We start from the raw sequence: 16,578 nt of genomic DNA on the forward strand, positions 1-16,578 counted from the left end.
GCACTAAATTTTTTTTACAAGTTATATAAAAAAAATTGCAGAAATGATTTTAACAGTTAATTTTTTCATAAACGAAATGATATATTAACTCAGAGTGGATCCAACGTTGTAATACTAATGGATCAGCTCGTGTTGATAACTTATGGACACGTGGAAGCTTTAGCCGACTACAAAATAGTGATCAATTTGTTGATACAAAAGAAGGATATATCATTCGGATGCACCGACACCATTTGATGATATTCGATGAGCAGGGAGAGCTCATTGTTTCCAAACCCGTGGTAGCCAAGCTAGATGAGGAGGGGTATTAAAATAAATTTATATTTCAGTTTTATATTGTTTTTTTTGATACTTTACCTTTAATTTGTGGCTGGTGAGTTCTTTACTTTGGGTTTGGCTTCGGACCTGATTGCTTGTCTCTAGTGGGCTGGTGTGTCTTAGTGGGCTTATATTGGAAAAGAAGTTTTGTGGTGTTGGTGGTTGTTAGGGGCGTTTAAAAAAATCTGAATCCGTATCCGAATTATCCGAAAATCCGAATCCGAACTATCCGAAATTTCGAATATCCAAAAATTCGGATTTGGTTAGCAATTTTTGGATTTTTCGTATAGTTCGGATATCCAGACTATCCGAAATATTAAATTTAGTTTTCTTTTAAATTATTTATTATATATAATCTTATAATAAAAACCCTACCGTTATGCAAACTTCAAAGTCTAGCCTCTACAAAACCCTAACCTTCTTCAGATCTCGCCGCCGCCGCTCTTTTAATCGCCATGACTATTCTTCCGACCGCCTCCCAATCTGTCCAGTGCGATGGACAACTACATAGTGGTGAAGTTGTGATTCTGTGGATGACTTACGACTTGACAGTGATGGTGTATGATCAGATGATGGTGAGTCGGTTGTTGTGTGAATTGATTTCCGATGAGTGCCGACTTTAGATTTCACACGATTAGTTTCTGATCTATACATTTGTTATAATATTTGTTCATTTGTGAGTTATAGATTTGTTGTTTGCAACATTATAGAGTTTTTCAATGTTCAATTTGACATAGGTTGAAGAATCTGTGTGTTCTTTTGTTGAATGGTTGCACTGTTTAAGAACATGTGTGTTCTTTTGTTGGAATTGAAACTTGAATCTGGATATGTTATATGTTTGATTTTGAAACAATTTGTTATTTTCTTTAATTTCGGATATCCAATTCACTATCCGATCGGATATCCGAAGTTCGGATATCCGAAATTTCTGATTCGGATTCGGATAGTGAAATCCACTATCCAAAAGGTTCGGATATCCAAAGTTCGGATATCCGAAACTTCGGATATCCGGTTTTGAAAACCCCTAGTGGTTGTGTCTCTCTTTCAGATATATAATCGATGTTTCTGGGGTCTCAACAATAACACATCACAAAACCCTATCTCTATTCTTTTGGGTTTACAACCTCTGAATCATTCTTATTCCCTTTATCAATCATATATTGTTGCTGGTCTTTGTTTATTAAGATTTGTATTATTGAACCTGGTTAAAATAATAAGATCTGAATTTAAGTTTTCCAGCACCTCTCTAAATTACGCTGCTGTGATTACGCTATTCGATTGGGGGATCTAATCTCCGTTAAGGGTGTTAAGGAATCTTTACTCGTTCTGTGGTTGTTCATCATAAATCTACCCTAAAAATAGATTTTGAATTGCCAGCGATCTTCTGTTCTGGCTGTTAATTAGGGCATATCAATCTATAATCTGCATGAACTGTGGGCACTACCAAATCTGCTAGAGGATTGGTGGCTTTCAAAAATCCCGGGGAGATCTTTTCATATCTTTTATTTTCTGTGTGAAATAGGTTTTGATGTTGCTGGGCTAGTCAGACCAGTTTATTTGCGATCTTTTTTCTGTGTGTGTGTGCATGAGTGTTTGCATGATTATTTGATCTCTTGTTTGTTAAATGGGTGATTCCAGTAGTTCTACTGTTGCCGAGATTAGTAAATTATATGATAGTGATCCCTTGCATCTTCACACAAGTGATTCTAGCACCCTAACTGTGGTACATCTCAAGTTGATAGGAACAGAGAAATACACCGTTTGGGCAAATGCTATGCTTCTTGCCCTGCAAGTTAAAAATAAAATTGTTTTTAGTGATGGATCTTGTAAAGATCAGCTAATAATAAGATTCTTGCTAAACAATGAGATCGGTGTAATTTTGTTGTTCTTTCGTTGATTCTTAATTCTGTTTTTGATGAGTTGTATTTTGGACAAGTTTTTCTCTAAATTTTCACTTGATGTGTGGAAGAATTAAAGGAAACATATGATAAAGTTGATGGTTCAGCCGTGTTTAGTTTATATAAGAACAATTAACTCAGTTAATCAAAATGGTAATAATGTGTCAGATTATTATCATAGAGTTAATACTATGTGGAAATAATTTGATGCTATGGTTCAATTGCCTTCTTGTAATTGCAATGCTTCCGGAAAATTCAATGATTTTAATCACCTTAAACTTAAGCAATTTTTGATGGGCCTTGATAATACTTATCAGTCTGTTAGAACTTCCTTGTTAACTAAAGATACTTTACCTACTATTAAAATTGCTTTCTCTATTGTGTCTAGGAAGGAGTCCCATAGAAAATCTAATGGGATGTCAAAAACTCTAACCCTAACTCAAAATATGGGTTTCTTTCTAAAACTAATAAGTCTTTTGATTCAAAAAAGAAATTCAACAGAGGGTCCAACCCTAACCTTAAGTGCACTCATTGTAATAAGGTTGGACAAATTGTTGAAAGATGTTTTGAAATTGTTAGATACCCCCAAGGACCCAGACCTAGAGGGGGTTAACCATCTAGTCAATTGATGGTTAGGTAAAAGTTTGTTATTATTATATATTAATTAGTTATATTTAGATAAATAAATGAATGAACATTGGTACTTCAAGCATTGTTATGTGTTTCAGGACATTGGACGTTATGAAGCTTATCGGGATGATTTACGAGCTTGGAAGGAAGGCTTAGAAGAGCATGAATGGAAGTGCACGCATCACGAGGCAGTTTAAAGAAAAGAAAATAATTCTCCTGAAGTTTTTGTCCTTCGAGCGACGCGAAGGACTATGAAGAATCTTCGCGCGACACGAAGTTCTTAGAAATCTGCCCCGACTATTTTGTCCTTCGTGCGAAGCGAAAGACATGCCCATTAAGACTTTACGCGACGCGAACCGACCTAAATCCCAAGAAAATTAGGGTTAATCACTATATAAACCCATTTAAACCCCCATTCGTCATATCACTAATTCCAAAAGCTAAAGAGGCATCCTAGGGCGCCTTTTGACCATTCCAAAGCTTCTGGTTCGTCTCGGGATTACATGTTTAATAAATAAGTTATTTTAACGATATGCCGATGCTTGCCTAAAACCTTAGTGTTCATTTTAGGTTAGGGTTTTGTGTAATTCTTCTTAAGACCAGATTCATTATGCTTAATGTTAAGAACTTGATTTAGTTTATTAATTTTATCTTGTTCTATTATTGCTTGGTGTTCAACATAAGAATGATCAATTAGGTGGTAGTTCATGTACTAGAGAAGAAACTTCAGGTTCTCATGTAGAAGGTAATCCTTTTGGTTCCTTTTCTGCTAGTAGTTTCAGTGATAGAGTTTTATGTTTTGCTAGTAACTTTCTATCTTTGGGTAACTCTGGATGGATTGTTGATTCAGGTGCCAATCAGCACATGGTAAAATCTGATAAAAATGTGTTTGATCAAGTAGATGTGTATGAATTTAATGTAATTGTCAAGTTAATGGACTCTATTTTTGTGGTGATGGTTCTTGTCACACCCCAACCTAACGGAGGAACATGCCGGGGCGTGACAATTTATATCATAGCTGAAAGACACTAAAATATTTATAAGTGTCAATGTCTAAATTTATTTATTCACAACAATTAAACACAAATAATTCAAATGAAAAAGAAATTGATACAACATTTAGAATTTTATAATTTTAGCCTAAGTTCAAACTAATTCTTCACTTCAATTCACTTTATATTACAACCTGCATTGTGCGTTAAAATAATTTGTCAACAACGCATGTTCAGTGAGTAACCACAATTTAATATAATAATAATAATAATAATAATAATAATAATAATAATAATAATAATAATAATAATAATAATAAATAAACAATGTCTTGCGTATGTGAATAACACCAATTAATATTAAACAAGTATAAGTGTCTTTTCGATCATGCTACTAGATTACGGACGTATCTACTTGGACGAATTCGCAACCAATAAACAACATAAAATAAAAGTAAACAAATGTGTTTTCGAACATGACACTAGATGCGGATATGTCTACTCGGACGACGTATGATCATACTATGAGGATGAGGATGAGGATGAGGATGAGGATGAGGATGAGTATGAGATACCAACCAAACATAAAGTAGTAAACACATAATTCATATAGCAATTAACAATTAATTGAGCAATACCACAACCACACAAATAATGAAATTGGTTTTAGTATAATAATAATAATAATAATAATAATAATAATAATAATTTATAATGCGCATAATGCCTCCAATACATAAATAAGAGAAAGGGGATGTGATTAATCACTTGAAATGTAAAGTGCGGTAACGAGTTAGCGGTAAGCGAGTTGGTCGGTCACGCAATAAATAAACGGAGCGAAACCTATAAATATTATTGCAATAAAGATCTTTAGTTTTCTATTTTTTTACCGCTGGGAATAATATAAGGCGTTCGTGAGAAAGACGATGTTTTATAACCTTTTCATTTAAAAAATCATACCTATCATGTTCTGTTTATTAACTTAAAACTGTATATGACAAATAATTCATCTAAATAATAGAGCATATGGTGTATTAGAAAAGATTCTATTTTCTAACAAATTCAAATATATATATATATATAGGATTAGGTTCATTTCAGAAGTGTTTTTTATTGCGAGAAATGCGAGAAGAGATTCTAACCAATCATATTATTTCTTTTTTATTTTCTAATTATTTATATACAAGGGTACATTAGTGAAATTTAAAGTGTTTTGTTTTATAACTCATGCTCATTAATGGTTTAATAATTAATGATAAATTACTAGTAAATGGTAAGCTACAAATTATTATTATTATTATCATTATTATTATTATTATTATTATTATTATTATTATTTATTTCATCTAAAATTAGAACCATTCGAATCTATTTGATCTAAGATCATTTTATTCAAAGACATGAGTAATTATTATTATTATTATTATCATCATCATCATCATCATCATCATCATCATTTGATCTCAAATGTGATTTTTCCCCTTTGATTTTAATCAATTAATGTAGTTAAGCTTATCTATGTAATGCAGATATTGTTACGTAATGTGATGTATGCGCGCTTTTAAATGTTATGTAGTTATAAGTTATAACTAATGTAATGTAGACATATCTAATACACTGTAGGCAAAATTAATGTAATGTAGTGTAGGCACACTTTTCAAATGTTGTGTAGTCATAACTAATGTAGTGTAGTGTTGGCACACTTTCAAATGTTGTGTACCCATAACTAATGTAGTGTAGGTACGTATCGTTTGACTGTTTGTATCCAGACAACGACGTATGTTCGTACATGGGTATGTATGTACGACGTATTTGGGTGTACGTTGGTGTGATAGTATGTATGTACTTAAGTGTTTAGGTATGTACGCCTGTAGTTTGGTGGGATGTATGTGCGTAGTTGTAAACTTTCATATGCACAGGGTTATATATAGGTATGACTATATGTAAATACATATGTGTCCCGGTATGTACCTGGGTTATTCGGTAGGTATGTATCAATGTATGTAGGTATGTACATACGAACGTAGGTATGCATGCATGTACATTTTTAACATCCAAATAAACATCTTTAATTATTATATTCCCTTCATTTTAAATTCACGTGTAACATCCAAATAAACAACGAATGTGTGAAATAAAAAAAAAGATTAAATTCCGGTGCAAATATCCAAATAAACAACTTTGTTAAATATTAAGTTGTCATCATTTTAGTATAAAATTTATTAAAAACAAGTTGTATCTAAAAATAAAAAATGTATATTATGTACCTGCAAAAATAAAACGCATTCAATGTTTAATTACCGTTTCTTTTTTGTTAGCTACACACTAATGGCTTCTTTGCCCTTGTAAGCAATAAACATCTAGTAAGTAGTTCTTGATATTACTAAATTGCCATGGTGTAAAATAAACCATTGATTTGTGTAATTAATGGTTGAGATTTACTTCTCGCACTTCTCGCTATAATATCCATCCCCTATATATATATATATACATATATATATATATATATATAGACTATTTATATAGTAGTAGGTTATGTTTCATAAATATAATTGACTAGTAAAAGTTATTTATATGTTGCTTATACCACAATATGTCAGATTCAAATTCTTTAACTCACTAAAGTATAATAATAATAATAAATTAATTTATATTAATATAACTATTACTTTTCACAAGAAAACAAAATACTAGTATGACCATTAAATTTTATTATATAATAACATAGATAGTTCATTTCAGTTATTAGAAATAGTTAATGAAGGTATAAAAAGTTAGTCCCAAACACCACTAAAACTAAATACAAGAAAAACAACCTATGTCTGTATCTTCATTCATCATCACTTTTAAAAAGAAAAATAGGTTTCTAAACTCATTCTTGTTATTATTTCTTTGTATCCAAAATATTATGGCTTTTAATCATAAGGTAAAAATGAACAAAATGACATATTTGTTACCTCGATTCGGAGACGAACCAACGGGCAACAAGGGTTGGCTGGTGTTTCGGCGGCGGCGGTAAAACTGACACAACTGAGACAGATTTCCAATGATGGTAAGAGTGGGGATTGTCGTGTGCTTCGAAAAGGAGTGTGAGGGTTAGCTTAAATAGGGTAAACAATACGTAATCTACAATTGGCAATCTCGTGATTTTTTCTCAGAAAAATTGGTGCTTAAAACCCTAATAGAAACTTCCTTAACAATTTGCGTTATCTTTGGCAAGGGAAAACGAGTCAACTAGTGTCACACCCCGACTTAGGCCTAGGTGTGACACCCGTAGTTGGTACCTGTTTTGAAAATATATCAGAGTTACGGGTTATTAGTGGAAGTCTTTGATTATAATAAAATATTAATTTAATTTGAAATCTCTTGGATAATAAATATCCAAATATTTTGCTTTACAAATGTTTGTTTACAATATTTTAATTGTTTAAAACTGAACTATCTCCACATGCGAGCATCTTACTCCATAAATGATTCTTACGCCTTGCTATCTGTACTATGCTTGCTTTCCTGAAATTAGGGGAAAAAATACGCCAGTGATATGCTGGTGAATCGTTGACTCTGAAAACATTTGACTGACAAAATAGTTTTGGAACAAACTCAGTAGAAACGTCTCTTATTTCTGGGAACTTGTGCCACTGCCATACACACACAATTATGGTTCTCCAATAACTGATGCCTATTGGAGAACTTTTGTTATCTCTTTTAGCCTGCGGCCACGTAGCCTTGATTGAAAGGTTAACAGATATGTTTGGATCCAGACACATGTGTACTCGGTTTGAGTTGCTTTTATTATCTACCTTGTAACTTAGGGATCACGTAATCCCTTAAAATATAGAGATCATGTAATCTCTTATTTAATTGACTGTTTAAGATAAACAACCCGTTTATCTGATGGTAAAAGGTTTAACGTATTCAACTGTGATTGTGATTCTTTTTTCTGATTGATGTGGTGATCTCGTTTGAAAACCCTTGTAAATGAATGATGATTGATCTATCATAAAATAGGTTTATATAAATACCCAGATCGTCTCTTGATCCAGCTATAGACCTTTAGTCTAGTTTTGATAGCTTTAAACCTTGACTGATCATTGGTTTGAATAACATATTTAAACCCGTAATCTTTTCATTTGTTTACAAATCATATGCTGGGTGAAGAAACATCTATTGATAAGTTTTCTTCTTCAAGAAGAAACATTGAATAACTATAATATATAAAATCTTACGTTTTTTAATTGTGAAGAAACTATTTCTGACTATATCTTATTGTATGTAAAAGCTTATATTTCATAAAGAAACATTAGTTTATCTATACCCTTTGCATGTATAAAGTTTTTGTATATAAATATGATCAAGGTTTTGGGCTATACCCCTGACTATGGTCTAAGCCATATAATAATAAAATAATATTTGGGTAGAATCCCTACCTTAATGAGTACTCGGGAATGCTAATTACTATAGTAGAATGACAACTTGATTGGCAGAACCTTGTTTCCTATTCTCTTAACTTATCAACGACGTGTCAGAACTCCGATTCTTGCACGAACTTCAAGAAAACTGAACCTCGAACTTCACGACAGCTAGGCATGCTCTCCAATTCTAAATGTGTGTTTGTAAGTGTGAATTGTGATGAATATGGTTCAATCCCGTAGCCCCCTTTTATAAGCAAAGTTTTGGCAATCGTCGCGTAGCGCGATGATCTTTTCCCAGGGCCATCGCGTAGCGCGACGCCGCAATTGCTAAGGTGTGTCCATGGTTTGCTTAATGGGATATCGCGTAGCGCGATGCCCATTTACCCTGGGTCGTCGAGTTGCACGGCGCCCCCTTTTTCTGATTTCATGGGAAACATCATCGCGTAGCGCGATGATCAAATCTTTCCATCCATCGCGTAGCGCGATGGGTCTGAAAACCCAAAATTTTCATTTTTATTCCCTTATGTTTCAGAATTGTCATTTTTTGCCCAAAATTGAATAGGGTCTTCTCGAGGTGTTACAACTAGCATAATTAATTGATCGTTTTGGGTCTTTAATAAAATGCTAAAAATTCGCCAGAAAATACGAAATTGAAGCTGGAAATATTTGACTTGAAAAAGAAACTATTAATAGCTATGAACGCATGATTTTGACCATGAAATTCTCTGTTTGCTATTGAGAGTCAACTGGTATAATTAATTGGACGATTTGGTTGTTAATATTGATGTTTTAAACCTGACGGAGTCGATTTGGTGGTTGGCGTTGACACCGGAAAAACATGGGTACGGATGATTGTGTATTTATAAGAAAATTTTCATATTTCACCATCAAGCTTTGTTAAATTACAAACTTGCCCAAAAAAGAAAGAAAGAAAACATTTTCGTAACTAATCAATTAATTTGTCATACACATGTACTAATAACTCATAAAACTAGGTCGGGTTTTCGGGTCCGAAAGTTGACGAATGTTACAGTTCTAGTTCTTTTAAGGTGCGTTAAGTAATTTTGATACTTTTAATATGTGGCATACCGAGCTAGGACATCCTTCTACTAATGTTTTAAATGTCTTACAAACTACTTTGAAGTTTAATTTTCAAAAAAAAAAAATGATTATCCTTGTGAAGTCTGTCATATGTCTAAAAAGCACAGAGAACCTTTTCCTTTGAGCGACCAGCAATCTAAACATATAAGTGATTTTATACATGTGGATGTATGGGTCCTCATAGAGTTAAAATAGGGAAGGCTATAGAATTTTCCTAACTATTGTTGATGATTATACAAGAGTCATATGGATTTTTTTTAATGAAAAACAAAGATGAAGTTTTCTTTAATCTAGAGACTTTTTTTGAACGTGTTAAAAACTCAGTTTGATAAATAGTTAAGATTATAATAAGAGATAATGAATCTTAATTTGTTAATAGTTATATTCATAATTTTTTTAGAGACAAGGGCATCATACCTCTTGTAACTATACTCCACAACTAAATGGTGTTGTGGAAAGAAAACATAGGCATTTGCTGAATGTTGATAGATCACTTTTGTTTCAAGGGAATGTTCCCCTTTCTTTTTGGCCTGAATGTGTTTTAACTGCTGTGTATCTTATTAACACGACACCCTCTTCTGTGTTAGAAGGCAAAACCCCTTATGAGTGTCTTTTTGGTTTTAAACCCTCACTGTTGCATTTAAGGAACTTTGGTTGCTTATGTTTTAGTACAGTTTTAAATGCTTATAATAAGTTTGATAGTAGATCTGAAAAATGTGTTTTGATAGGTTATTCTAATAAAAAGGGCTATAGTTGTGGAGTTTAAATAATAAAAAGGTTATTTTTTCAAGAGATGTAAAGTTTTATGAAAAATATTTTCCCTTTTAAAAATAGTGTACAAAAAAAAACTTTTGAAAATTATGAACCTATATCAGTTAACAATTAATTTTTTTGATCTATATGATGAAGATGTTTTCAAATGTTCCTTAAATGATTTAAAAATCTCTATGATGATGTGGGGGTGCACATTGATCACTCTAGTGAGGATTGCCAATCTAGTAGCAACTCAAGGACTTCAGATGAAACTGATGTTTCACAATCTAGTAGTTCTAGAGATGGCACTAGTGAGGTAGCTTCACCTGGAGTTGAAAGGGAGAATGTTAGCTCTTCTGAGGGTATTCATACTCAATCTCCTCTTAGAAAATCTTCTAGGAGTTCTGTGTTACCTAAAATACTTAGTGATTTTGTTATTGAAGGGAAAGTAAAGTATGGTTTTGGAAAAGTGGTCAATTGCTCCAACTTATCTGTTGGGAATTTTTCTTTTGTGTCTAGCCTTAACAAAACCGTTGAGCCTAGAAATTTCTATGAAGCTTCAACAGATTCTAATTGGGTTAATACTATGAATGATGAAATGAATGCTCTTTATACTAATAATACTTGGAAACTTGTTGGGTTACCTAGTGACAAAAAAGCTATATGTTGTAGATGGGTTTATAAAATAAAATACAAGTCTAATGGTGAAATTGATCGTTATAAGGCTTGTTTAGTTGCTAAAATTTACAACCAAAGAGAAGAAGTTGATTTTGATGAGACCTTCTCGCCGGTTATTAAAGTGGTTATAGTTAGGTGTGTTATAAGTTTGGTTGTTGAAAATAATTGGTCTTTGTCTCAGTTAGATGTTAATAATGCTTTTCTGTATGGTGAGTGTCACACCCCGCCACGGCGGAATCGTGAAGGGCGACGAACATGGTTGTCAAGCATATGATTATTGCAAACACAAACACACAAATTGGATACATAGTTAAAATTCAGAGTTTACATCCCAAACTCAATGTTTAAGTCTCAAAACATTATTAAAAGACATTGTTTCTAAGATTTTGCCCATGTGACCCATGACTTGGGCTATACAAGTAAAATCTTCGAAAAAGCGTATCCGACACTTGTGTGCATGTTATAATAGGACGCTTTCAACTTAAGCGTTTGTGCTTTAAGTACCTGAAAGACATACTTTAAAATGTCAGCGTAACGTTGCTGAGTTCACAGGTTTTAACATTTAAAAGAATACCATGTAAAGCCTTTTCGTTCATAGTTTGTAAAGCCTTTTCGTTCATAAGAGTTTCATGTATACGTTAAATACAAACAAGTAATCGTTTGACCCATCGTAAGCTAGAAAAGAATACCATAATTATGAGCTATATGTGGCATAACCAAATCAAGACACAGGTGTTTCGCCCCTCACTCATACCTCGCGAGCAACTGAGTAGACACTATGCAGTCATTCGACCATGTAGATTTGCAGTTAGCGCGAGTAACCATGACTGGGGGCGTCAATCCCAATAGTACTATTCACAGAATCTTAGGCTAATACAAGCTAATGGTTATTAATAAGCGATAAAGGGGAGTTTTGGATCCAAGAGATAACTCATGCAAACATAAAGGTCGGGTCTTGTTTCTCATTAACGTATAAAAACCAGTATTTTTATGTTTCTCCCCCATTTTGTAAATCGTTTGAAAGTAAAGGGGCCGTGAAATTCACCTTTGAGTTTTCGAGCAAAATAGCTAGCGAATATCAAAAACAAGCGTGAGACTTCTCCTAATCGCGACCTAATCAGTTAGATTACTTAGAATCCCATAGTACAATATCAACTTACAAGTTGATCCTGTATAAAGTCCACCCAACATGTTAGACTCGATGGTGTATACGTTTATTGTTAATGTATATCCCGTCGAACCGTTGGTGATTTGTTTATGTGTTTAATCATACATCTAAGTTTTGGATCAATATATTTAAGTTTATATATATTTATATATTAAGTGTGCCATTATTAGTTCATAAATTCTCATAGGAGCTTTATATTAATATTTGGTCACTTAGCGCTAGTATCTAACACTTTATATGTTGTTAAATTATTGACTGATTCTTTATCGATTTTGGGTTGTGAATTTTCTTGCATCAGACTACCTTTTTTTGACTTGAAATTTTTATCACATAATCTCACATGTCTTAAATTTCTATAAAGTTATGATACATAGTTTTTGGAGGTGTTTAAGGGGTCCAAACATATTTATTAGTAGACAAGTGTCGTACAGCCAAATTCGTTGATAGTCTATGGGAAAATCTTTATTTGACTAACCTAAAATTATTTTCTTGAAGAGCGCGAGTATAAATTTTAAACCTAAGACATAAAGGTACCTTTTACAAAAAAGAATCATGTCATTTGGACTTGATATGAATGAATTATGGGTCCATGAGTAAGACTCAAATCTGTAACAACATGATAGTTTTGATATGTGTTTTTGTAAAGTAAGTTTAGGGTATCATAATTAGTCCAAATTATATGAAACTGGTTGGCATAGAAACTAGACTCAAAGTAGTATATTTTTGATTCAAAAATCATGTATTTTGGTTAATTATTGACTAATTTATGTCCTTGTGAATTTGAGTTATGTAAACTGCCAGCTCACTGTTTCCTTACAATTTTTCTTTTGAACCATTTTTACGGTTCCTAGGTGTGTAATGGTTTATCCTTTGGTTAATGGTATATAGACTTGTTTAACATTATGTTTTTTTTTTAATATTTTAGATCTCAAATCTAGATAGTATCTCATCTTCTGATTGAATATATACAAGATGCTCATAGTTTAATTTTTGTATAAAGTTCATGTCTTGTAATACTTGTTCTTTTTAGAACTTGGTTTTAATAAGTTTTTCTATACCATTATTATCATAAAGTTGGTCATTATTTCATGTTTAAAGAAGATGAACACACCACTTTTTGCCATATTTTCACAAGTTAAGTTTAGATCTTTAGTAGTATATTGTGGTTTACTAAAAATGTTACGCTTTCACTAGCAAATCTTAAATCTTATGAAAGGCTTTTTTTTTTTTTTTAAATATATCTCTTTTTAAAGACTTAAGCATGTTCATGCTTTAGAGAAAAGTTTGTTTAGAGAAAAAACAAGGTTTTAGTGGTTATTTTATGTTTATCCAACTTTTTAATAACACTTGAGGGTGATCCTTTATACAAGCTTTTAAACTTGTATTTTAAACAAAGAATATAAAAGATATGTGTGTAGATTTTACCTAGCAAGGATAGAGGAGATAATAAAAATAATAATGAGAAGAAAAGAAGAAATCTTGAGCTTCCTAGCACCATATAGCTTCCTTTCACTTGAGATCACCATTTCTAACATGTATGTTTGTTTCCTTGGAGTTGGTTCTTGAATGGTTTGCTTGGAATAAAAGGTGGAGGTTAAACAAGAGTGAGTTTGGTTTTGTTGAGAGAATGCCATGAGAATGAGGAATGTGTGACGATGATGTGATTTTTTGTTTGTAACATTTGGTTATTATATAAATATACATGTAGAAATTTTATCTCTTGGATAAGTCTTTGATCCACTAGCTCCTAAATGTGATTGGTTATTGTCATGGAAAGTTGTAAACAAAAAGAGAAGTTGGTTTAGGGGTTGTCAGTTAAATTGAAGCAAGAAAATTGTCTTTGATGGATGGTGATTGTGAAGATGGCATGGTTATCTTAATCTAATTGAACTTGAAGTTTTTAACACAAAAAGGAAAGCCCCCCCCCCCCCCCCCCCCCCCCCCCCTATGAAGCCATGAGCTAGTAAGAAATATTGTGATGATTTTTATTATAATAGTTATTATTATTATTATTTTTGTTTAGTTAATATACAATTAGTTTATGCATAATATTTAGGTTACGAATAATTAGATGGCTTATGGTGTACAACCATCTTATTTATATAAGACTACAAGTGTTAGTTTATGTGTACTAGTTTAATGATACTTGTATGCTATATGTACACACTCATTTAAAGATGTTCATTTGAGATCAAGTCTTGAAATTATATTGTCCTGAATTTTAAAGTTCTTGAATTTGAGTGTACAATATACGGCTTATATGTTGGGCTATTGAATATTGTTTTGGTTTTATAAAACTTTATTATCAACGTTCGGTTTCGTCAGGTTAACCTCCATGTGTATCGTTAATTTCTAAAACTACCCAACATATGATAACGGTATGAATGGCTTCGCTAGACTTTATATGAGCTAATAAATGAATATTAAGCGAAATAGAAACTAATAAAATGTAAGCGCATTTAGGGCGTGTACGGATATTGACCTGAAAATTGGCGGTTGTCACAGCGAGTTACATTACGATGCCTATATGAAATTACCTAATGGTTATTTTTCCAAAAATGATACACATGTGTGTAAGTTTGTTAAATCTCTATATGGCTAAAACAAGCACTACGAATGTGGAATGCTAAACTTGTGTCTGCTTTGCTAAAAATGGGATTTACCCAGTCTATGTGTGACTATTCCTTGTTTATTAAGTCTAAAAAATATGAGATTGTTATCTTATATAGTGGTGACAGGAAATGATCTTACTGCTATTGATGAAGTTAAACGAATGTTGAAATCAAATTTTATGATTAAAGATTTGGGTACCCTTAAATACTTTTTAGGTATTGAAGTTGTTAAGTCAGACCAAGGGATTTGTTGTCTTAAAGAAAATATTGTATGGAGTTGTTAGCTGAGTATGGCATGAGTGCAAGCAAACCAGTTAACGCTCCTATAAAACAAAATTATGTTGTCATAAATATGTGTGAAAAAGATAAATCTTTTTTAACGAATATCACTGGGTATCAAAAATTGATTGGGAAATTAATATACCTTTGTCATACAAGACCTGATATATGATATGCTGTTTAATTTTTAAGTCAATATATTCATAAACCGTCTAATGCACATTTACAAATAGCTTTAAGATTGTTGAGATACTTAAAGAAAGCTTCTGATTTGAGAGTTTTATTCACAAAAGTAGGGGGAGTCTTTTAATATTATTGGGTAATCTGATTCAGAATGAGCTAAATGCCTAGATACTCAACAATCTATAATGGATTTTTGTATTTTCATTGGCGGATCACTTGTGGCATGGAAAAGCAAGAAGCAGTTGACTGGTTCGGAAGCTGAGTATAGGGCTATGTGTGCTTGTACTGAAGAAATAGTTTGGATCAAGAATTTTTTAAAGGAGTTAAAAGTCAAATGTTGATCTTCCTGTATCCTTACACGTTGATAACAATGCAACTATATCAATAGCTGCTAATCCTGTTTTCACAATTGAACAAAACATTTTGAGGTTGACTTGTTTTTCCTGCGTGAAATAATATCATCTGGGGTGATTAAAATTGTATTTAGAAGATCTGACAAGCAATTGGCAGACATGTTTAATAAAGGACTTTTGGTAAGTTAACATGTCGCTATGTTAGAAATTTGGGTTTGTTTAATATATTTGGATATAAAATTGAGGGGAGGGGTGTTAAAATAAAATTATATTTCAGTTTTATATTGTCTTTTCTAGTAATTTTCCTTTTATTTGTGACTGGTGAGTTCTTTAATTTGGCTTGGTTTCGGACCTGATTGATTGTCTCTAGTGGGCTAGTGTTTCTTAATGGGATTAGCTTGGAAAAGAAGTTTTGTGATGTCGGTGGCCGTGTTCCTCTTTCAGAGATATAATCGATGTTCCTGGTATCTCAAGAATAACACATCACTAAACCCTAGCTATCTCTATTCTTTTGGGTTTACTACATTTGAATCATTCTTATTCCCTTTGTTTGGTTTATCAATCACATTGTTGTTGGCCTTTGTTTATTAAGTTTTGTATTATTGGATCTGGTTCAAATAATAAGATCTGAATTTATGTTTTTTACAATATTACACCCAACAAAAGTGTGAGAAGCACAGTGACAAGCAAGTAGACTGCTGGAACTCGTTCATGCTAACTTTTTGATCCATTTCACCACAAAAAAAAAGGTGTTAACCGGTATTCTAATAATTGATGATAACTATTGCCGGTATGTGTGGATATATCAATAATTAAAGCAAAAGGATGATGTTTTTGATATGCTCAAGAAGTTCAAAGTGGGGAGTCCTGGGTTTTTGGTATTTAGTTCACACGATGCCTAATCTTAATTGGTTACTCCATAGGAGTAGTGAGCCAACTCAAAGCCATAAAGTAGATCATGACGTACAATAAAGGAACAACGAGTAATGGGTTGAAGCACACAAGGGGAGGAGATGACGGCGACAATAGTCATGAGACTAATTTGGATGGATGTGTTGGTAATCGGAGAACAAATCCCAATTCAATTGAATATAATAAGAACAAGATGATGATATACAAGAATTCTTGATTTAACAATACCGAATATACGATTGAATATCCTGAATACGTTAACAAATTTGTCTGACATCATTCCTATTTA

The 16,578-nt window shown here is 32.5% G+C and overlaps 1 protein-coding gene across 1 annotated transcript; it reads left to right on the forward strand.

The window, feature by feature from the left end:
* The first annotated feature begins 773 nt into the window (after window positions 1–773).
* LOC143617313 (uncharacterized) lies at window positions 774–11,056 on the forward strand. Its single transcript, XM_077089913.1, has 3 exons — window positions 774–893; window positions 9,752–9,933; window positions 10,333–11,056. The coding sequence occupies exons 1-3, from the start codon at window positions 774–776 to the stop codon at window positions 11,054–11,056; spliced, it is 1,026 nt and encodes a 341-aa protein (XP_076946028.1).
* Window positions 11,057–16,578: the final 5,522 nt, after the last annotated feature.

The sequence above is a fragment of the Bidens hawaiensis genome, unplaced genomic scaffold, assembly GCF_021521415.1.
Source record: "Bidens hawaiensis isolate Kalapana, Puna unplaced genomic scaffold, B.hawaiensis_p1.1 tig00002307_1, whole genome shotgun sequence".
Taxonomy (NCBI): Eukaryota; Viridiplantae; Streptophyta; class Magnoliopsida; order Asterales; family Asteraceae; genus Bidens; species Bidens hawaiensis.